Raw genomic sequence first — 22852 nt, forward strand, 5'->3', positions numbered from 1 at the left:
TCCCTTAAATTGTCTGTAGGCTGTCATGATGCGCTGCTTCTCCAGACCACTTTTGCTTCAATATCGATAGTCTAACTACAAAACTAGGGGAAAGCTAGAGCACAGGGGGAAAGGTGCATCAAGTCAGGTAGGGAGCACGAAGGGTTCCTAAAACGGCACCAGAGCGAGGCATCCTACCACGCCTATCCATTTCTATCCAGACACTTTGGGATCCCATCATTAGGCAAAGATTGCTACAGGTTGAAGCATATCTCGGGCCTAGGTGAACCCTCAACCTGACCAATATGGCAATGCTTATGTTTTTATCCCATTCTGAATTCCACGGCATGTTTACTTAGCAGAACTAAAAAAATTTGACCATGCATCTCCCGTTCAGTCCTTCTTTGGGTTCATAAGGCACTCCACACAGGCATCCCATGAATACCTTTCTGGCGTGCAATCCCGTCATTTCTTCATGCTCTACAGTCTTGTATGGACCAGTTTCTGCCATCTGCTTGAACACATTACTTGGAGTGTATCAGAGACTTGTGTTTCTTACCCTGGCCTTACTACTGGATCTCTCTTCTTCTGGAGTTGAATCACAGTTGATTTAAAAGTACATTGAAGGCCTATCTGTATACCGAAGCTTATGGTGTCTTTGGGCTAAACTGGGATCGATACCGGCCGGTGATATTCTCTCTCCCTTCCCTTTAACCCCATTCCCCTCTCCTCTAATTAGCTTTGTAAAGTCTGCTTTGAATTGTATGGTATCGTCTAGTCTGAATGGTGGTACACCAAGAAATTGAACTGAACTGTGGTCGGCAGATGATGCCAACACTAAAGAATTTGGATTCCCACTTTTAAAAAAAACAACACACAACACAACCACAAACAGCAAACCATAGATACTGGGTTTTATTTAACTACAGATCTCTTTAAAATACACAGTATTTAAGTCAAACAAGGCTGGGATTCTATTTTTGGCTTTTATTTTTACAGCTCCCCTCCTATCCTAGAAATCATTTTGTAGACTAGAAGATATGAGTGGCTGCTTTGTGCCTTCTAAAACAGTGTTTCTCAACTCGGTCCTGGAGTAACCCCCCCCCCCCCCCACCTTGCCAGTCAGGCTTTCAGGATATCCACATTGAATTTGCATAAACTTGATTTGCATACACTGCCTCCATTATGTGCAAATTTCTTTCATGCATATGCATTGTGGATAAATTGAAAACCTGACTGGCAAGGGAGTACTCCAAGACCGAGTTGAGAATCTGTTCTAAAAGGTCAAGCCTGCTGGGGAATCTTTTTTTTTTTTTAAATCATCTTCTTTGCTTCAAGGACCAAAAGCTTAGCCAAGGTCCAGTCTTTCCCTAAAGTTTCCTGTACTGCACCAGCTTCTTAATTTAAAAGGTTTGCATTTTAACAATCACTTTACAGCCATAACACTTGCTGTACACTGATAGTTTAGGAAGCTAAGAAAGATTTTCCTCCGGTTGACATCACTGGGCAAATCTCTAACAGCCTTAACCACTCTATGCTTTTTTGATGTCAGCTGTCAAGACCACATCCTGAGCTTTGCATTCCGCTGTCACTCTGCAGGAAAACGTGATTTTCCTTTTATTCCTTTGAAACCAGCAAACCAAGGCATAGGTAAGCTGGAAGTCACAGAGCAATGAGACACACAAAAATGCATAGGCCTTTCTGAGCGGAAGAATAACCTGATGGTCAGAGCAGCAGCCTGAGAGCCGGAGAAGCCTGGTTTAAATCCCACTGTGGCTCCTTGCGACCTTGGCAAGTCACTTAACCTTCCTTTGCAAATTGTACAAACTTAGATTATGAGCTCTCCAGGGACAGGAAAATATAACTCACCTTCATCTACAACTGGAAAAAAAAAAAATTGTAGATCAAATATATTACATAATCTCTGAATGCAATCCGGAGGGGTTGAATACACCCAGCTGTGCTCGCCAAGTCTCTCCCTTCCCTGCATTCCACAACTACCGATAAACAAGCGCGCCCTACCCACAAGGCAAAAAAAAGGGAACACAACTGGCCAGTGCATTTCATGTTTTGGCAAAGGGGCATAAAAGATGTATAAATATTTAAACGGTATGATTAAGAACAAAAAGTTAAAACTGTAAATGTTTTCAGCACATCAGCAGCACATAAATACTCCTCTTTGCCATTAATGCAAAAGAAATAACCAAGATGTGGGCTGCAGACCCATCCAAACTGAGCTCTACGAGCTCCCTAAGAGCTGTATTTGAGGAGAGGGGAGGCTAAAATGTTCAATGAAGGTTTTATAAACCTTCCAGATCTTAAGTAAAAAAAAAACATATGCTTCCCCACCAGCCAGTCAGGTTTTCAGGAGAGCCCTAATGAATATGCAAGGAGAAGATTTGTATGCCTGCCACCTCTATTATATGCAAATCTCTCTCATGTATATTCATTAGGGCTCTCCTGAAAACCTGACTGGCTGGTGGGGAACCACTGTTAACTCACCCCCAACCCCTTCTAAAATACAAATCAAAAAGAAATGCAAAGTGAGGAAAAAAATAAATCAAATTGTTTCCACGACTGTCCCGGAGGTGAATTCAAAACTTTGCAGCTTCCTCACTTGATGATACGAGTATTAACCAATAGTGGAAAAAAAGAATGCGGGGTCGGCTCAGGAAGGATGTCCTTCCCCAGCCCCTCCTATTATCTTCACAGACCTGCTATGCACATCGTCTGCAGCTCATTTGAGGTTTGCAAGAATCTTCACTGTTTTTCAAGTGGGGGGGGGGGGGGAAAGTTTTTCCAAAACAGTTCGGTGCGAGAGCCAAGATCACTGCACAAAATGTCAGACACTGTGCCAGCCTCCACCCTACTGTCTTCCCCCCGCCTTCCGTTTCTAATCTTCTCCTGTACTGCCCCTGGAGGCCTGTTTGTGGTACTGCTAACCTTAAACCGGATGTCTTGTTTTCTTCCAGCACCACATAATTCACAGTAGGTTTGAACTGCATGGTGTCCTCTGCCTTGTGAGGAAAGAGCGAGATTATGGGCGGCCTCTAGCTCAAACTAGAGAATGACACGGGGACAAATGTTTCCCCCGTCCCCGCAGGAACTCAATTCCCTCGCCCCGTCCTCGCGGGTTTTGTGGCTGTCCCTGCCCTGTTCTTGTAAGCTCTGCCTTAACCGCACAAGCCTCGAACAGTTATGATTTTAAAGCGTTTGAGGCTTGCGCAGATGAGGATGGAGCTTAGGCATTGGTGGAATGAAGTATTATGACATCACAATCTGAGCTCTAGAATGTTGCTACTTATGATTTTAAAGTATTCGAGGCTTGTGCAGATGAGGACGGAGCTTAGGCATTATGACATCACAATCTGAGCTCTAGAATGTGGCTACTTATGATTTTAAAATGTTTGAGGTTTGTGCAGATGAGGACACAGAGCTTGCCGGAATGAGGCAGGAACAGGAAAAGAACTCGCCGGGACGGGAAAATGAGTTCCTGCGGGGACAGGGAAAAATTTGTCCCCGTGTCATTCTCTAGCTCAAACTCAGTGAAAGCTGTGTGGTACAGCATAATCGCTATGGAGATACGCCAGTAGCAGTCTTAGGAAAAGGTAGGGAGGAGCTGTGTACTGGAGAAATAGTGAGGTGGTCAAGAATGGCTGCAACTGGCCCCTGGCTACGGGGTTGTTGTCCACGATTCCACATCATGAATCCACCACAGTGTCCGGGTAGATAGTAGTTTATCCTTGCCTACAGTAGTTGGTCTTTCATGGTGATCCCCCCCCCCTTCCAGGAACTAGTCACAACTCCCCCAGCTTATTATCTAAGATCTAACAAAGCCAGGCACTCCCAAGTCTGGGGAGCAGGGGTTGAAAAACATAAAAATTAAATTCTAAATGCTTCAAAAGGATGCGAGCTTGGAGTTTCCAGGTGCTCTCACGCCTTGAGCTGGAGTTGCAGCAAACGGCTCCATTCTCAAATAAAAAAAAAAAAAACAACAACACCCCCCCCCCCCCCCAAAAAAAAAAACCGCCATAAAATAGATACAGCTGCAAAGGAAGGGGATAAAATAATTCTTACCTTGCTTTAAAAAAGAAGAGGCTTTCGACTGGACATGGAGCAGTACAAAACAAGACAACCACTCTAGCCGTTAAAACACGTGCAGGTTAATACTGAGTCCGTGATGGTCAGCAGCTGCAGAGGTGCTGACCGCTACTTAGATATTCAATACTAGGCCTAATTTACGCAATACTGCCGGTTCAAGTTAGGATACTCTTTTTTTTTTTTTTTTTTTTGCTGTCTTAACTTTGGTGTATTGAAAATTCTCCAATAAGGTTTAGATAGGTTCCTAAAGGATGAGGGGATTGAGGGGTACAGATAGAAGCAGAGGTAGGTTATAGGAATAGTCAGGGACCACTTTCACAGGTCATAGGCCTGATGGGCTGCCGCGGGAGCAGACCTCTGGTCTGACCCAGTGGAGGCAACTTCTTATGTTCTTATGTTCTTAACTGGGTGAGTCCCAGCTCCATCCCGGCACCGACAGGATAGCGCTACGACGGTTTGTACCGATATTCAACGGCCTTATTTGCTTCAAGTGGAAAAATATCACGTCTTACCTCACTGGGAAAGGAGACTAGCATTTTGAAATACTGAACCATATATGGAAGAAGGGGTTTTTAGTCTCGCTTTATAAAGGCCTGTTCATTATATGATGTCACGTAGCTCTCTGCCAGTATGTTTTAGAGCAGGGGTGTCCAACCTTTTGGCTTCACTGGGCCGCCTTGGTCGAAAAAAACGTTTCTGGGGCTGCACAAACACGAAAACTCTGCAGCAAGACAGAGGAGGGAGCTGGCAAGACGGTAAATACCAGGGGGCAGCAGAGGAAAACCGGGGCAGCACAAAATACTTCACTGGGCTCCATGTGGCCCTCGGGCCGCAGGTTGGACACCCCTGTTTTAGAGCTTTGCAAAGTAAATGCTCAGTCCTGCAAAGGAAGGTCGCTCTGTTTAAAGTCTCTATCCCCACCAAAATTCACTCAATTATAAAACCATCAGCGATACTCTACCCAGACCCTCCACGTCAAAGGATCTACAGTATATACCAGACAAAGCTAATTGGAGCCAAAGCTAAAATTTGAGATATTAAAAGCAAAAGTTTTCTCTTCTCCGCCAACAATAAAATATACATTGTTCACAGACTGCCTCCTTTTCTTCTTGGAAGCTAATTCCCCCCTCCCTCCCCCAGCTTACAATCTGTAATTACTAAAGTTTGAGTCCATAAACAACATCCTAGCAAGAGATCCCAAATTCTTCCATTCATGAGTCAGATTAGTGAAAACATCAGCAACTTTTTGCACAGAACAGAAAGGTCCAGTGGTTCACCAGTAATTCCCCATCCACCAAAGGTTGAACTATTCACTTTGGCAACGATCATTTAACCAGCACTGAAAGCACTCCTCTAATTATGCAACATCACGTTCCGATGGTACACCTACAACAGCCTTTTTGTGCTTGAAACCAAAGACAAACGACAGTCCAAGATCAATGACAAACCAAGGGATTCTGCTCTCTCTTTCATCAAGAACGAACTTCTGCAAGCTCAGGAATGGAAAGGACGCTTGACTGGAAGCCCTTCGCTTTCCCACTCAAAAACGGTTTTGCTGACGGTGACGGAGTCTGAGAGACAAAACAGCAGAGCCAAAGGGAGGGGGGGGGAGGTGGGCTTCAGCCCTTCTCTTGGGTTCCTTGGGTCTATGAATTACTGGATCCAGGGCCATCATCCTCTGACTGTTTCAGTCGCTTTTTGGCGCGGATCTCGTTCATGGCCTCTTCGATGGAGCGTGTGTCCCTCTTGTTTGCGACAGGAACTGAATGAAGAAAGACAGGTGTAATTAAAGCCACTGAGTTAAGAAATTGAAGGATTCTTTGTACAAGAGTTAAAAACTGGTAACAGGGGGAAGGGAATCTGTTGCTTTTTATTTCTGGGACCTATAAGAACCAAGGGTCCTGGGATAATTGGTTGGTTCTTATATGATAGCAATGCATTGGAATGAGGGAGGGGGGTTTATATAATAATTGATGACGATCGCTTCACTTTGTGTATTGTTGTTCCTAATTCTTTTGCTATTTTCTGTTTGCCTGTCATATCACACTGTACGTTGTCAATTATCGTCAATTAAAAAATGGTTTAACCTAAAAAAAAACAAAACCTGTAACTGGTTTTGTGACTAAAAGTTTCAGCGCTGAACTGTGCTCGTGCTCATCCTAAAGGCGACAGACTCTATCCCCATGCCCATCTCCTGGCACCTCTAGCCCCAAGGTAACAGAACCGGAGTGACCTGAGCAATCCAGTCTTATAAATTATGAGAATTTAAGTCTTAAGGTTAGAAGATGGGGGGACGGAGTCCACCGCTGTAGAGCTTACCACAGCCATAAGCCTTGTTTGCCTCCAGTGTGTGAGCTGCGTCCTTAGCTGCAACCTTGCCAATGAGGTGGCTGTACTTGTCCTTGTAGTCAGTGTTAGGATTGACTTTCAGGGGACCTTTCAAGGCTTCTTCCTCAGCCTCCTTCTGGGCCAACTCCTACTCGGCAATAAATAAAAAAAAATCCAGTCAGTGTGCATTACGGACGGAGGAATCTGTGTACAAAGTATCAACTGGGGAAGCTCTGTTCAAATCCTGCCGTTGCTCCTTGTGATCTTAAGCGAGTCACTAAAGCTCTTCGTTTCCTCAGGTACAAACTTAGGGTCCCTTTTAAAAGCTGCAGTAGCGATTCCCATGTGGTAAACGTGACGTGGCCCATTTAATTCCAATGGGCTGCATTGTATTTGCCGCGCCAGTACTCGCTACCACTGCTGTGTAAAAGGGGCCCTAAGATGGTCATTTCCCTCTTCCTGGAGAGCCACAAGAGGACATCCGCTGAAAATCAAGGGTGGGAAATTTCATGGCGACACCAGGAAGTATTTCTTCACCGAAAGGGTGGTTGATCATTGGAATGAACTTCCACTTCAAGTGATCGAGGCCAGCAGTGTGCCGGATTTTAAAAAGAAATGGGATACACACGTGGGTTCTCTAAAGAGGTAAAATCAAGGGAGGTGGGTCAATAGAGTGGGCAAACTTGTTGGGCTATGGCCCTTTTTTGCCATCATCTTCTATGTTTCTACCTTGCGCTAAATCTAAATAAATATGATTCCAAATTTAAAGCTTTGCTTAAAAAGAAGTGTATCGCAAACTGTGTGCCAGGGCGAGATTTCAGGTGTGCTACGAGATGCCAGCGAGGAGAGGTAAGCATGGGGTGTGCCTCTCACAACAAAAGGCCTGCGCCTCTCCTTCGTCAACCCCCCTTCCCCCCCCCACACTGGCATAGTGATAGCAGGCTTAGGGCCCCGTCTGAAGGGCCTCTGTGCGTGGGCAAATGTCGACGTGATGACATCACACATGCGGCCAACATCATCGTGTCGGTGTCCGCGCATTTCCGGATGCCCTGCAGCCGCGGCCTCCGAGTGCAATGACTGCTAAAAGTTTACGGGACACTGGCTTAAAGCTTATGAAATTCTGCGCGGCAGTCTGGAATGCCACGGAGAAAAAAAAAAAAGATTTGTTTCTTCCCCCCAGAATAGCCTGCACTTCCTAACTAAATGAAAGATGTCTTATTGCCCCCGCCCCTTGTTCTAATCTTTTCCTCCCATCCCTTCTTGAAATACACTATAATCTTTTCTTTCCTCTATCCTCCCCGTTGCATTACTGTTTTGCTTACTTTTTGTTCTCTATTGTTCATAATTCCCTTATTTTATCATGATATTGTATTGCTGATATAGCGCACATTATCTGCTAAGATGCCTACTATATTCCTATGGACAAATTAGCAGTTAGGTCCACTTTGGTAAAAGGACTCCTTCAACTTTTATCATATAGGTGGCATATCAAATCAACATCATCCCATCGTGTCCGGGATTGGCTCTCTAATGCAGTGGTTTCCCAACCCTGTCCTGGAGGACCCCCAGGCCAATCGGGTTTTCAGGATGGCTCTAATGAATATGCATGGAGCATATTTGCATGCCTGGCACTTCCATTATATGCAAATCTCTCTCATGCATATTCATTAGGGCTAGCCTGAAAACCCAATTGGCCTGGGGGGGTCCTCCAGGACAGGGTTGGGAAACCACTGCATTAGAGAGCCAATCCCGGACACGATGGGATGGTTGGGAACCACTGCTCTAATGGAACCATTATCACAGTATTTGGATAACCACATAAGGGATTTGGTACAGCGGGCTAAATCCTATGTTAAGGACTCTTCACGGTTTTTTTAAATATGTTAAAAGACGTACATCTCAGGGGCATTGGTGACAGCGGATGTATCCTCTTTATATACCAATATCTCACAATGGGCAGCCTTTGATCTTGTCCAGCAACATGTAAGCACGTTGGATATATCCCAATCTAGGGTACTATTCTTAACAAAATTGATTGAGTTCATAGTACAGTGGAACCTTTGAATTTTCTTTTAATAATATATTTTATTGTAAAACGCTTAGACTAACCGTGGGTTGTATTTGCGGTATATCAAATAAATTGAAACTTGAAATTTGTTCTCAGCACTTAGTTACCGAATGATACTGGAGGCAGTGATGGGAAAGTCAGGGATGGCCAATTTGCTGCTTGCTCATTACCCTACTCCACCTAGCGCAGGCTATAAACGTTTCAAATAAATTAATAAACGCAACAATCTATTCAGAAAAAAAAAAAAAGTACCTTCATTTTCCGTTTCTCGCCCGCCTTCTGTGGATCCCATTCCTCTCCCTTACGATATGCTTCCAGTTCCTCATCCGAGGGAGCAAACTCCTGTCCAGAACAAAAAGGGGATCAAAGGGTGACCATTAACCTTTGTGAGGATGTCAGGGACTCCTGGACAGCACCAGTACACCAAGAGATATTCCCACATGGGATTCAAGAACATCCTCACATGAGACTCTCTACAGTGGGTCCTGGACAACCCTTACCTTTTTGAAGATCATGACGTATCTGCTTTCCTCATCATCCCCAAAAGAGAAAGAGGTTAGTCCAGCCACTTCCACCACATCATGCCTGAGACACACAGAAAACCAGAAATCAGTAATTAAGGCGCAGGTATACGTTAAAACAGACCATTGTGCATTACTTACACTATTAACAAAGGTTCACACTTGCTCATAGGATGCAGATCACATAGCAACATGATGGCAGATAAAGGTCAAAGGGCCCATCCAATCCGCCCAATCCACAGCATCCACTATCTCCTCCTTGCCCTAAGAGATCCCACATGCCTGTCCCAGGCTTTCTTGAATTCAGACACAGGCTATCTCCACCACCTTTACCAGGAGACTATTCCACGCATCTATCACCCTTTCTGTAAAAACGTATTTCCTTAGATTACTCCTGAGCCTATCGCCTCTCGTTTCCTTTTAAATGAAAATGAAAGAGACTCGACGCATTTGTATTTAAGCTGTGTTGGTATTTAAACGTCTCTATCTTATCTCAGGATGTGCTCTGCCTGCAGCTAGACCTCAGCAGGCTTTAGTCAAAGGACATCATTTTACCAAGTCTGGTTTGGTCCTAAGAAGAGCTATTTTGGTAGATATGCTCTATAATGCAGACTAGCTCAGTCTTGTATATCCCATAAGCACACACATATATTATTTCAAGCTAATGCCTTTATACAGAATACCACTCCAGGCTCACTGAGTTCACAGACTTAAGCTTGACAAGTACGTTCCTCGCTAGTTCTTTTTTCAAAATGCTCAGTGCATATAACTTTTGTTGCAAAAACGCTAATGTATTTTATAAATTATTTTTCATTATTATACCTCCATTATTTAGAAGTTTTTTTAGATTTTTATAGAAAAGTACTTAACTTAATATTTGTGGTCGCACCAATGGGGATTATGTTGCCGACATGTTTCGCTACGGATTTTTCAAGGCTTGATCCCTTTTATTTCTCCCGCCAGCTTTCTGGACCACTTTAATTCATACAAAGATCTCCTTGTTAACCGTTTTGGATAAAAACGGTATAGAAATTTTAAAAATAAATAAATAGGTCTCAGAAAGGTATGGCCCAACGAAAAGGAAGAGAAGTTATTGGTAATACAATTTCAGCTTCCCAGTCATCTAGACTGTGGTGCTACGAACAAATGGGATGCAGAAAAGCAGATTTAGTGGAAAGACAAAGCCCCCTAATGATGGTTTTGCCACGTTACCACTCTACAAATTTCCTCCAGGGCTACTGCCTGGGCCCAAAGAAGCTTTGAGTGGATTTTCAAACCCGGAAGCACTTGACAGTTCCTGCAAACATAGGTGACCAATAGCCACCTTGATCCACCTCACAATCTAGGCTTTAGATGCTGCCTGGCCCTTCTGAGGGCTGTGGAAAAGGAGAGATGATTGCAGCACAGCCCCCATCCCTCAAAGCAGCAGTAGCCAAAAGCAGCAGAAGGGGAAAAAAAGGATTTAAAATGGCCACCTCGGTTTATATTTGGGTCAGTTATGTTTGAGATATACGGTAAGCCAGGACTAATCTAATCTAATCTAATCCTTAGGTTTGTATACCGCATCATCTCCACGTTCGTAGAGCTCGACGCGGTTTACAGTAGGAGAAATAGGAAGGAACTACAACAGAGGGTTAGAGGTAGAAGTGTGAAGAAAATTTAGAGGACTTGGGATGCCAAGATATAAGAGTTTCCTTGATTCCTATAGGACTATAGGAAATTTGTTTTGTAATAACCCCTTTGTTTACCCCTCAGAGCAGAATTTCAGCTTTCTAATCTGTGATTTGTGATAGGAAGTAGAGGGTTAAGGGAGGAGAAAGATACAACCCCCCCCAAAAAAACCCAACCTTCCCTTCTTCAATTCTGGCAACACATTAATGCATACAATGTAGTGGGATGTATTTTTATGGAATAAAAAGATAGGGTTACCATATTTTTCTCAGCAAAATTCTGGATGCCCAGCCCTGCCCTGTTCCATCTCCAGCCTGCCCCATTCCGCCTTAAACCCCGCCCAAGCCCTGCCCCCTAAAAGCCTCGTCTCATTATTCCTGACCTCTGGGCCACGTCCGGGAGCCTCCGAGCATGCGTGGTCATGTATGACATCATCCGCACATGCTCAGAGGCCCTACACGCACAGCCAGAGCTTTCCAAAACCTGGAGAACTGCTGGGTTTTGGAAAGTCCGTCTGGGCACCCGAACAGTCCTCTAGAGGACCTGTCCAGGTTTCCCTGGATGTCTGGAAACCCTAATAAAAAAGATGTACTAATTTTTGTACTGTATGTTTTGGGGAGGAGGGGATGAATCATGGACATTTCTGGGTTTCCCTGCAATACTGTAGTTTTTCTCCCTTCAGTGACATCTTTTGCTCGAGAGTACATGGTTTGAATTCAAGATTGCTGCTAAATGTCTCAGGCTCCCTTTCAAGTAAAAACAGATTTTTCTTGTCTCTGGGGAGCTGGAAAGTAGAAGGCGCTCTGGCAAGTATGCAACTCACAAGATACTTCTCTCAATCTTCCCCATTGGCAGAAATTTCTTCTTTGTTTGCGCACTGTCCTGGATGAAATCACACACTTCCTTCTCCATCTGAAACACAATTGGAGAAAAATGGCATTTAGGATCTTGAGGGACTCTACAGGAGAACGATACATTTTTATAAATGGATATTTAGGGCTACTCCCAAGGTTCTCCAGCAGAACATGGTAGAAGTTTTTTAACATGTACTCAAACATAAGGAGGGTCCTTACCAATATGTGCCTTCACAGAAACACAACAGTAACAACAAAAAAAGGTAGTATATTGTAGACAGTACAGGGTGTCCAAAGCTTAGGGCTAGATGCACTAAAGATACCGACTGGATTGCTATTGGCTGATTCTTGAGCAGCAATCGATGTGCTATCAAGTTTGCACGCTATCACCTGTGCCATGGCCACCCCCCCCTGCGCCAGGCACCCAAACCACCGTCCCCCTCCAACCCGAACACAAAATAAATGGCAGGAGGGATGCCCAATTCTTCCTGCCACGCAGAACACCCCTGCGTCATGCCCCCACTCCCATTCCAGGCATCCCTGAGCCACCGTCCCCCCTCCCCCAAACCCCTTAAAAATGGCAGGAGGGATGCCTACTCTCTCCTGCCAGTTGACACAACCTGCCCGCAAACCGCCCCTGTACCTTTTTAAAAAGTTGGAAGCAGGAAGCCCGCTCTGATGCTCCTGCTTTGGGCCCGCCAGTCATAAATGATACACGGGGAGGGGCCAAAGGCCCTGATTGGTTCACATGCCTAAGGCCTCTCCCAAGGGGTAGGGCCTTAGGCGTCTGAGACAATCAGGCCTTAGGCACCACCCTCTGTATCCAGGATACTGAGGGAGGAGCCTAAAGCCCTGATTGATCAAGCTGTGAAAACAAGTTTAGCAACGATCGCTTACTTTAGTGCATCTAGCTCTTAGTGGTTTCGATATAGTGAAAGAGCAAAAAATTATCTTATTCCTTCCTTCTGAGTTTCGTCAAGGAAAAAGTCCAGGGCTCATGGTGATTGCTGAGGGCTCTAGGGAGTGTGCTTGGAATTCCTATGAGAGAGCAATCAAGTAATGATTCCCATACAAAAGGGAATATTATCCATATTCTTTGTGCTGTTGTTGCAGTCTTCACACCAGTTTGTGAAGACTTATGGAAATTATACTCTCTGGAGCCTAGACTGATCCTGGGTGTATGTCCTACATTCGGAGGCTTTGAATCCAAGGAGAGGGTGGCAATAGGCTTTTTTTTTTTAAACAGTGTACTTGCAGAGGATTCTCAGAAGAGGAACCACAGAAGAAATGTCTCATTTTGTGAAGGAAAGGTGCTTTGTATGATAGAAGCACATATCAACAATTAAAATCATGTCCCAATGAAGAGAGCCTAAAAGCACTGGGTCAAGGAGTTTAAAGAAACTTGTTGCTAACTGATGACATGTTTTGAATTTCATTCTGTTCCGAGTAGATGTTACCCAAAGAAGGTGCACACTGTGTCATTAATCACCATTTCATTACTTTTTGTTCTGGAGAAGTCCCAAACCCTGGATTTGACAGAGGTAAATGACAGGTTATGAGCCTTAAAGAAAGAATCTGGAAGACCCATAGGGTGCACGAGGGCCTTTCAACTCTGAGCTGAAACCATGTGTCAGAGAAGAGTGACCACAAAAAAAAAGGAGCCAAATGAATCCCACGAGCACTGACAGAAAGACACAAAAGGAACGGGACCGACGACAGTATCTAGAAAACTGATAAAATTTATTCTTAAACCACAATCTCAAATATGGATAAAAATATCAGGTCCCTTCCTAGGCTACCATATTTTCAACCACATTTCAATTTGTGGTTTAAAAAGAAATGTTATCAGTTTTTCCAGATATTGTGGTCAGTCCCACTCTTTTTGCGTCTTTCTGTGTTCAGTATTGGTCACCGTACCTTAAGAAGGATATGGCAATACTTGAGAGGGTCCAGAGGAGAGCTACACGAATGATTAAGGGCATGGAAAACCTTTCATACACTGAAAGATTGGAGAGGCTGGAGCTCTTCTCCCTGGAAAAGCAGAGACTCAGAGGAGACATGATAGAGACCTACAAGATCATGAAGGGCATAGAGAAAGTAGAGAGAGATAGATTCTTCAAACTTTCAAAACATAAAAGAACAAGAGGGCATTTGGAAAAATTGGAAGGGGATAGATTCAAAACAAATGCTAGGAAGTTTTTCTTTACTCAGCGGGTGGTGGACACCTGGAATGCGCTTCCAGAGGACGTAATAGGGCAGAGTACGATACTGGGGTTTAAGAAAGGATTGGACAATTTCCTGTTGGAAAAGGGGATAGAGGGGTATAGATAGAGGATTACTGCACAGGTCCTGGACCTGTTGGGCCGCCACGTGAGCGGGCTGCTGGGCACGATGGACCTCAGGTCTGACCCAGCAGAGGCATTGCTTATGTTCTTATGAGTGAACCAGGGGTTACATTCAGCTTGCCCCAAGAACTGAGAGCTTTATAAAGTGCTGAATTGCCAGCATTGATTGGAACTCCAGCCACAGCTCCAAGTTCAGCTGCTCACCTGTTTCCTAAACTCCACCTTTCGCCTTTTCTCCTGCTCCTGCATCTTCTTCAGTCGAGCTGCTTGTTCTGGAAGGAAAAAAAAACAAGAAGGAAGGAAGGAATATGAATAAGCACCTTCCCCATCAAATTCTACATGCCCTGGCTTAGGAGTGAGGTTTATTCCAATCATGGTATGCACAAAAATAATATCCCAAACTATTCATTCCAAAATTGTTATGTTTGTGTCAACGGAGGGGGTGAATCATTAGAGACATCAAGTTAATTTTTCAACTATCAAGATGGAGAAAAAGTCTCAAAGCACCTCCGACAGCATTACACATGTGGATGGGTATAATCAAAACATATGTCTAAGTCCAATTTGGACGTAGGGCGCTAGTCGCCCAAAGTCGTCAGGGCGCAAATATATGCTTTTTTTTTCAAAAATCATCCATCAGTACATCCAGGCGTTTGATCAGTCCATACCGCCACTACGTCTATCTTTATGCCACATTCTCATCCAAATATTCATCCATGTCCCAAATGCCCAGAACAAGACCTTTTGGAAGTGGGAGGAGCCAGAAAATGTGATGGACTGGCCACCCAGACATGGCAACAGAGCAGTGGAGCACCTTACAAGGCACTGCTGTGAACTTCACAAAAAGGGTGCCACATAAACATCTCACCAGAACTCCCATATAGGTAATGTTGAGCCCACCAAAACATCCCCAAAACCTACTATACCCACACGTCTAGAATCGCAGTAGCCCTTATGGCTGCATGTGGCATCTATATGGCAGCACAGTAGGGTTTTTGTGGGCTCACATTTTCCACCATTAATGTAGTGGTTAAGAGTGGCTTATGGGCCTGGGTCCTCCTCTCTGTGGCTCACTAGCCCATCCCCAAGGCTACTTAAGACACCTCTGTGCAGCTCTAAAAGGCTTTCCTATAGCAGGTGCTGATGTTCCGGTGACAGGTATGTACGTTTTTATTCTGATTTTTATGGCGGTGTGAGGGGGGTCAGTGTTCATTGAGGGAGTGTGTGGGGGCATTCCACCTATCAAGTAGGAAGGTTGAGTCCACCACTGTAGATTGTGAAAAATCTGAGCTGTAAGGCAAATTTGCGTTGACAGTGACTGAGAATACTGATCCCAGTGATCTTTTAGTAACCACTGAAGATGTCTCATGGCTTAAGGAGTAATTTGGACTGTGGCTGCTTTATGTTCCAGAAGCACCATAATGCGGTGTGCTATAACCCTTGTTAAAGACCTCAGTTTGCAAATCAGCAATTAAATCACAAGGGCTCTTTGGAGTGGAAGGTACATTCGTGAGTCCTGAGTGTTTATCAGAGCTCCTATGAATTATATGCATTGAATTGGAGCAAGATTGGATTTGTCCTTGTTCACTATGAACCCTACACGAAGCGGAAGACTTAAGGCTCTGGACGTGCGAGTGCAGTTTTGGCTTCGTGACGTAGCCGAAATGAGCCAATCGTCCAGATATGGGTAAATCTTGATCCCTTGTAGACAGAGGTATGATGGCTATTACACATTTTGTGAATACCCTAGGTGCTGAGGATAGTCTGAACAGGAGAACTCTGAATTGAAAGTGGGTGTTTTTGCGAAGGAACCTCAGGTATTGATGTGAGAGGGATGAATGGGTATATGCACCTTGAAGATCCAACGAGGACAGCCAGTAAGGGGGCTATGGAAGCTATTGAGAGCATACAGAATTTCTCTTTCTTCTCAAACCAATTGAGCTTCCTGAGGTCTAAGCTTGGTCAATAACTCCCTGTCTTTTGGGGGATCAGGAAATATCTGGAATAGAAACCTGCACCCTTTTGATTGCCCAAAGTTTTGAAATTGTAACGCCGGAGGAGGTACTGGGGAAAGGGGAGACTCACCCCCTCTTTTACTAAGGTGCGCTAATTGGTGCACGCTAAACACTAACGCATCCATAGACTAACATGGAACGTGTTAGCGTTTAGCGCACGCTAATCAGTTAGCGCACCTTAGTAAAAGAGGGCCTCAGCGAGCCGCCCATACCTGACTCTGGGATGACCTGGGTTGGGGGCTGGAGAGTAAAAGGCTGCACTGAGGGAAAGGGGGGGGGCAATTTAGGGGCATGATTAGCAGGGGTGGGGCCGAGGTCAGGTGTCCTTTTTTTGGCTTAACAAATATTGTAACTCTAATTTGACCAGGTAAGGAGTCCCAAAAAAAATTGGGCAATTAACATTTTTATAGATGCCAAGCCTCACACACTTAAAGGAACAACCCCACAGAAGAAAATCTCAATGAATAGGCATGAACTATGTAAATCTATTATATGCTAATCTAGTCCATGCCTATTCATTTGTGGATTTCCTTGAACCCTTTACTGGCTAGGTTAGATGACCCCCCAATGCTAGGCTGCTTTTAAACGCGTGAGGAATGGCTGACCAATCATCGTTGGGTCCTTGCATCATTGCGCATCGGACCAATGAGGCACCGTTAAAACGATACGCGTTTGACCAATCAGAGTGAACGCCAAGGATTCCCCCCCCATCATCAACTAACGCCAACAGTTTTAGCAGCCGACCAAACTTTAACACGAGAGGAAGGAGCTGCACCCTAGCCTAGGGAGGAAAGACAACGGTACTCTCCAATCACATCTCGCCACTGCTAAGTTCTAGGAAGGGCGACTGCCTGGCTAACAAGTGCCCAATCAACGACCGCCTCAGGCGAGTGGGCGTGACCCAGGGTAGCTCTCCTGCGCGTTAGGGGTTGGAGTAAGTGACGCAGCCACGGGGGTAGCGGGGGGGAGAAGAGGGCAACTAGGGGATGGTGGAGAGAGTCGGCGGAAAGGAGACTCACCGCGGGCCTTGCGCCGACTTTCCGTATCACCAACCGTCGGGGGCTTCTCCATGGAGTTCAGGATCGAACCCAGAAGGTCGGCCATCTTGGAATGACTGAGACGCTTGTCGCCCCCCCCTTAAAGGCGCCTGGCGTCGGCGGACAAATAAAACCAGGGTCCACTGGCTCTTAAAGGGGAAGGCAGAGCGCGTCGATTCGTGGAAAAAAAAAGGAAGGCTGAAGATTACAGGAAGGCGTTTAAAGGCTAGGGCAGTAAAAGTATGTATTAAGTAATTTTTAGTGTTTATATACCACTTACAGCCTAAATGGTTTACATTCTGGTACTCAACTATTTTCCCCCTATCTGTCCTGGTAGGTTCACACTCCAAAACAGTGGTTCCCAACCCTGTCCTGGAGGGAACCCCCCCCCCCCCTCGGCCAATTGGGTTTTCAGGCTAGGCCTAATGAATATACATGAGAGAGATTTGCATATAATGGAAGTGACAGGCATGCAAATCTGCTGCGTGCATATTCATTAGGACTAGTCTGAAAACCCAATTGGCCTGGGGGTTATCCAGGACAGGGTTGGGAACCACTGCTCTAAAACCCAAGACAAAAAAAGTCACCACAGGAAAAAGGGAAACCCAAGAACAAAGGAAACTCATCTTGCAAAACACTCGCAAACCGAGGTTTGACTGTATATTAATTGTAATTTGACTGTATATCAACCTGGGTTTATCAAGCAGCTGAACTATGGAAAACTCTGCTTATTCAGCAAATTAACCTTTAAGAAATTTAAAAAATATCTGAAAACCTATCTTTTTGATGAATTTGTACTTAAGTTATAATTGTAGGATAACCAATTCACAATTTTTGTATTAATTTGTTTTATGTAAACCACTGTAAACTTCCTTGAGGTACTGGTGGTATGTAAATAAAGGTTGTATTGTATACATAGAGGTGGCATTTATCTTCAGTCATGCCTTGAATGAGGGTCTTCTGGTATGGCTGTGTCTTGGTACATAGCTCAGAAATTATAGCGCAGGCAACTAGGGGGAAATTCTATAAGAGGTGCCTAAATGAATTAGTAAATTAATTGAAAAAAAAAATAATTGGGAGATTGGTATCTATCTTCTTAGGTGCGATTCTACAGGGTGGGCCACGGAAAAGTAGCCCATGACGAGAACAACGAGAAAGTTATATTCACGTTACAACAAATGGTGAAAGTGATTCCCGTTCATGTCTATGCACCTTTGGGCACGTCGGATCATGTTGGCCGATACTGCTTGCACCTCTTCAACAGTGATACTGCGGATAGCGTTCACGATGTTTTCCTCGAGTTCATCCAGGGTATGTGGATTGTTGACGTACACTTTCTTCTTTAAATTTCTGCACAGATAAATATCTCATGTGGACAAGTCTGGGCAACATGGTGGCCATAACCCTTTGCTCACAGTTCGCTCTGCTGTAAAGAGTTCATGAATCTGTGCCAGTGAGTTGCGCGAGGTGTGACGTGTTGCCCCATCTTGTTGGAAAAAAGCAGTACGTTTTCTCTTCTGGTGTTAGTTGGTCGAAAAATTGGTCAAAGATGTCCAGGTAAACTGCGGTAGTCAAAGAAAATTGGGCCCACTGTTAACATATTCCTGATACCGTGCACCAAACACCAATTTTCTGGTTGTGAAGTGGTGTTTCATGAGTTAAGTGGGGATTTTCAACGGACCAGTACCTTATAAGTACAGCGATGGGTCTAAATGTCAGCAATCATAGCAACCATGTACAGTAATTTAGGCATTTAGCTTTGTCGGGCTTTTTCATTTCCTGCATAAGTTATTTGGTACGGTTTGAGGTTCAGAGATTTCAGCACTCGCCGACACATATGTGATACACCAATTTGCTGAATGAGTTGATTTTCGGGGCCTAATTTCAATCCACTGCTGAATGTCACAGACCGACTTCGGGTGTCTGGACTGATGGAGGCCTCGATTTCTTCATGTTTGCGACAGAGCCAGTTTGACGCTATTTCCGAATCAGACTCTGAATATGTTTAGCTGGTGGTTTTGTTCCTGGATACTTGTCGGCGAAGGCCTCTTGCGTTTCCTTAATCGATCCGCTTCACACAGCCTTCCACAATCACTATTCGCTGTTCCAGGGAGAACACCGTCTCTCTGACGCAATGTGCACAGGACTGAATAGGAATACAAAACAACACTGTACACGGGGCAACACCACATCACAAGAGAGCAAAGAGCTACAGCCTCCTCCCAAGATCATGGCACTGGTATTAGAAGCAGGCTTCTTTTCTGTGTGTTTAGAATCAGAGAGTGACTTAAGCACCACTAGGTGTGATTCTATAAAGGACTTAGGCCTATAAAACCCTGGCCTACATTTTAGGTGCCTCTGTCCTCCAACCCAGCCAGCTGATTAACCGTTCCCCTTAACGGTATCCATGACATCCTGTTTGTCTTTGGGAAGCTGAGTTCAGATTGTGATGTCATAATGCCTCATTCTACCAATAAGAGCCAACCTCATCAGTGATGTCACAATGGCTTGATTGTCCTGTACTCCTTTCTGCGCTCCAACCCAGCCTGCTGGTTAACCCTTCCCTTTAACTGTATCCATGACATCCTGTTTGTCTGTCTTGCCCGTTTAGATTGTAAGCTCTTTCGAGCAGAGACTGTTTTCTTACTCTTTGAGACTCTGTAGAGGGCTGCCTGCATCTGGTAGCGCTATAGAAATAATTAATAGTAGTAGCAGTAAGCATGATTCTGTAATGGGCGCTTTGACATCTTTTTAGACACCAATTACAGAATCCATCTCCTATTGCACAAGGTCACTCTTCTCTTAGCAAATTCCCATCAGCATAGGCTCCCAGAAGTAAAATTCCCGACACAAAATTCAAGCAAGGCAATTTTTATTTGTTTTGTACATCCATAACAAAGGCATTCTCCCTCTCCAAATCGACTGTATTGTCCTTTTAATATCATGCAAACACAGGAACAGTGAACAGAGATGCCTCTGAGTTGAAAATCTGAACATACAACAAGCATTAAATTCATGCTTTGCTCCACAACTAAAGTTTTCTTCCCGTCTTGCCTCGCATCAGCGTCAATCTTAAATAGAAATCAGTATAATCTTTATATTACAGTATGTACAAAGTGCACATTTCAAGTTTCACTGTACATGTCAGTTTTCTGATTTATTACATCTAGGAGTAAACAAATGCATTCATGGTACACACACACACACACACAAATGTGGTAATACCTTTTCAAAGTGCATTGCATGAAGAGGTGAAAGATGACATTTTCAGTGTGAAATGCTTTCCACTGTCACATTCTGAAGACCTCATGATTTCAGTCAGCCACCTTCAGATTCTACCCCTAATTCTTCTGTCTGCCTGATCTATTCTTCCCTTATCATTTTACTCTGTCACATACCATCCTGCTCAGGCAGTGTGCAGCCTTCCAGAACTTTTTCACTTTCAGTTAGCATTGCTTAAGTACTTCCAGCCCGTTACTTGTGCTGACTTATTGGAGGTCCTGGCTTCAGAAGAGCTTTTCCTAGCATTGAACCAGCTATCTTGCAGTCTGTATAATAAATATATTTTAAGCTGTCTCCCTGGCTATTGCATTAAAATGAAGGCTTCGTCTTGTTTTCAGTTGGAATGAAAATACCCTTATGTTTCTGTTTCTTAAAATATTATTTCCTAGTCAACTGCATAGCAGCAATTACACTTCTCCCTCCCTGTTTGCAGCCCGCGGATAGGGAAAAATCACGTGTAACTTTTGGCCGGCTCTGATCCACCCCTGGACCTCACCTGATGGTCTAGGGTTGATGTGGGGCAGGAGCGATCTTCCTACACTCCTGCCCCGTGCAGAGCAGTGCTGCTGCATTCCCGTGGTCTCACAAGACTACAACAGGAACTCCCTGTTGTAGTCTTGTGAGACCACGGGAACTCACAGCATGGCTCTGCACGGGGCAGGAGTGTAGGAAGATCGCTCCTGCCCCACGTCAATGCTAGACCATCAGGTAAGGTCCATGCTCCGATCGCCTCCCTCCACCTTTGATCGCATCCCCCCCCTCCAAGTCCCGGGGCCATTTTTTTTATGCCAACAAGCGATTCTGAGGGGGGGCGGGCCTGGGGGAAAAAACAGAGATAATCGAAACCGCGAATAGGGAGGGGGAAGTGTACTCAGAACCGTGCTAGCTAGAGCCAGGACTCCACCCCATACCAACTCTCAGCAGAAGCAGAGAATGGTGGGGGTGGTTAGCTGAGCAGTTAAAAGATTTGGGATTTTGTACCCTCTTCTCGCAGTTGTCAATGAGGAAGGGAATATCATTACACTTTTTCCCAGTGGCTAGGTTGAGAAAGGCAGAACTACAAGACTCTTAGTACACCTACTGGCATTGTGACTGTTTCTTCCACCCTCCTCAACAGTTTAAAGCAGATTTAAGAAAATCAGCCAAAGAGATGTTCTGTTAAAGCATGCCATACCAGACTTGTCCTAGTAACTTCACTGGTAGTTGGGATTTCAGGATCTCTCTCAGTGGTTCTCAACTCTACCTTGGGGCGCCACCAACCAGTCTGGGTTTCAGGATATCCCTAATGAATATACATGAGAGATTTTCATATAACAAGGTGACAAGCATGCAAATCTCTCATGCATATTCATTAGGGGTATCCTGAAAACCAGACTGGCTGGTAGTCCCCAGGTTTGAGAACGATTCCTTCAGCAGCCAGATGCTTTGGAAGTATATGTAGCTGATGGCTGCCTGCAAGTTAAAACATAATAACCTTACTGGATCAGACCAATGGTCCATCTAGCTCAGTATCTCATCTGCACAGGGGCCAATCCAGGTCAAAAGCTGATGAAAAACATGATGTTTAGGCTGTTTTCTTTGAGTGGCTGAAGTCACACTGGTAGCAGGATATTAACCATTTACTAATGCCAGCTAAATTTATTTATTTAAAAATTTATATTCCGCATATCCTGCAATACTATGCGGAATACAATAAAACATCCAAAAAATAACAAATTACATAAACACATTACAATAAAAAAAAAGAAAGAACTGCTCCTTCCTGAGCCTTTGTAGGCTGTGTGAAAGATGGACATATCAAGAATTGAGCAAACCTGAGCCTGATATTGTAGAGATGGCCGTAGCCAATCCATTCTACCAACCAAACCCAAGGCACTCGCATTGCTACAACTTGAAGAAATCTGAATTATGCAGTCCTGGTAAGCACCAGAAGGGAAATGTTATTGTCAGCAGAAAAAAAAGTAGTAAAAATAATGTAAACACACAAGTTTAAAAATAAATTAAAATTAACCAATGGAGATAGGAATAGGAACTAAATGTTAGGCCAAGAGTATCATCAGTGTATCCCTTCTCGTTTCAGAAGAGAATACAGCAGCAGGCACGTGACTGGATGCGATTATAAGGGTGTGCCAGTGGAAGCGCCAAAGTCTGTCCTAATGTGAATGACATCCAAGGCTGAAGGAGCTCTAAGAAAGGATATCATTTAGTGAAAGGAAAAGGCAGCCTAGGAGCCCAGCTGCCAGCGATCCTTTGCACTGCTATAAGATCTGATGAGTGAGCCCTGCTCTGCTGCCATGGGGAAACTGTCAGACCTCGTGTGACCAAAAAACCCTCCATCTACATCAGTGGTCTCAAACTGGCGGCCCACCAGGTACTATTTTGCGGGCCCACGGTCTGTACTAGTGCTGCCCGCTCTTTGCAGCATCCTCCGGCTTCCCCCCTGGCCTCCCACTCTTACCTTCAGATAATTACCGCAGCCTGCAGAGAGGATTGCCGGTGCTGTAGCGATCCTTGTAGGCTGCTGTCATCCTCAGCAGTACTTTCCCTCTGCCGCGATCCTGCCCCTGATGTCAGAAGAGGTGTGGGACCACGAAAGAGGGAACGTGCTGTGGAGGCCGATGGTAACCTGCAAGGAATGCTACAGCACTGGC

At 44.6% G+C, this 22852-nt stretch overlaps 1 protein-coding gene and 1 long non-coding RNA gene across 2 annotated transcripts; one reads left to right on the forward strand and one right to left on the reverse strand.

Moving 5' to 3' along the window:
- Window positions 1–4233: 4233 nt before the first annotated feature.
- On the reverse strand, window positions 4234–17054 carry SPAG7 (sperm associated antigen 7). Its single transcript, XM_033924892.1, has 7 exons — window positions 16902–17054; window positions 14072–14139; window positions 11492–11580; window positions 8977–9061; window positions 8729–8818; window positions 6400–6556; window positions 4234–5842 (listed from the first exon to the last, which is right to left on the reverse strand). The coding sequence occupies exons 1-7, from the start codon at window positions 16984–16986 to the stop codon at window positions 5727–5729; spliced, it is 690 nt and encodes a 229-aa protein (XP_033780783.1). The 5' UTR covers window positions 16987–17054; the 3' UTR covers window positions 4234–5726.
- On the forward strand, window positions 16821–22512 carry LOC117350562. The gene is made up of 3 exons (XR_004537272.1): window positions 16821–17159; window positions 18020–18230; window positions 22282–22512. It is a non-coding gene; the product is annotated as an uncharacterized LOC117350562 (long non-coding RNA).
- The last annotated feature ends 340 nt before the right edge of the window (window positions 22513–22852 follow it).

Source organism: Geotrypetes seraphini, chromosome 16, assembly GCF_902459505.1.
Source record: "Geotrypetes seraphini chromosome 16, aGeoSer1.1, whole genome shotgun sequence".
In the NCBI taxonomy this organism is placed as follows: Eukaryota; Metazoa; Chordata; class Amphibia; order Gymnophiona; family Dermophiidae; genus Geotrypetes; species Geotrypetes seraphini.

Excerpts from the sequence above, each read along its gene's own strand:
- SPAG7 (XM_033924892.1), bottom strand. The coding sequence starts at position 16,986 with ATGGCCGACCTTCTGGGTTCGATCCTGAACTCCATGGAGAAGCCCCCG. Across the intron at positions 11,581-14,071 it reads AGGTGGAGTTTAGGAAACAG|ATGGAGAAGGAAGTGTGTGA; the intron begins GTGAGCAGCTGA and ends ATTGTGTTTCAG. Across the intron at positions 6,557-8,728 it reads GCGAGAAACGGAAAATGAAG|GAGTTGGCCCAGAAGGAGGC; the intron begins GTACTTTTTTTT and ends ATTGCCGAGTAG.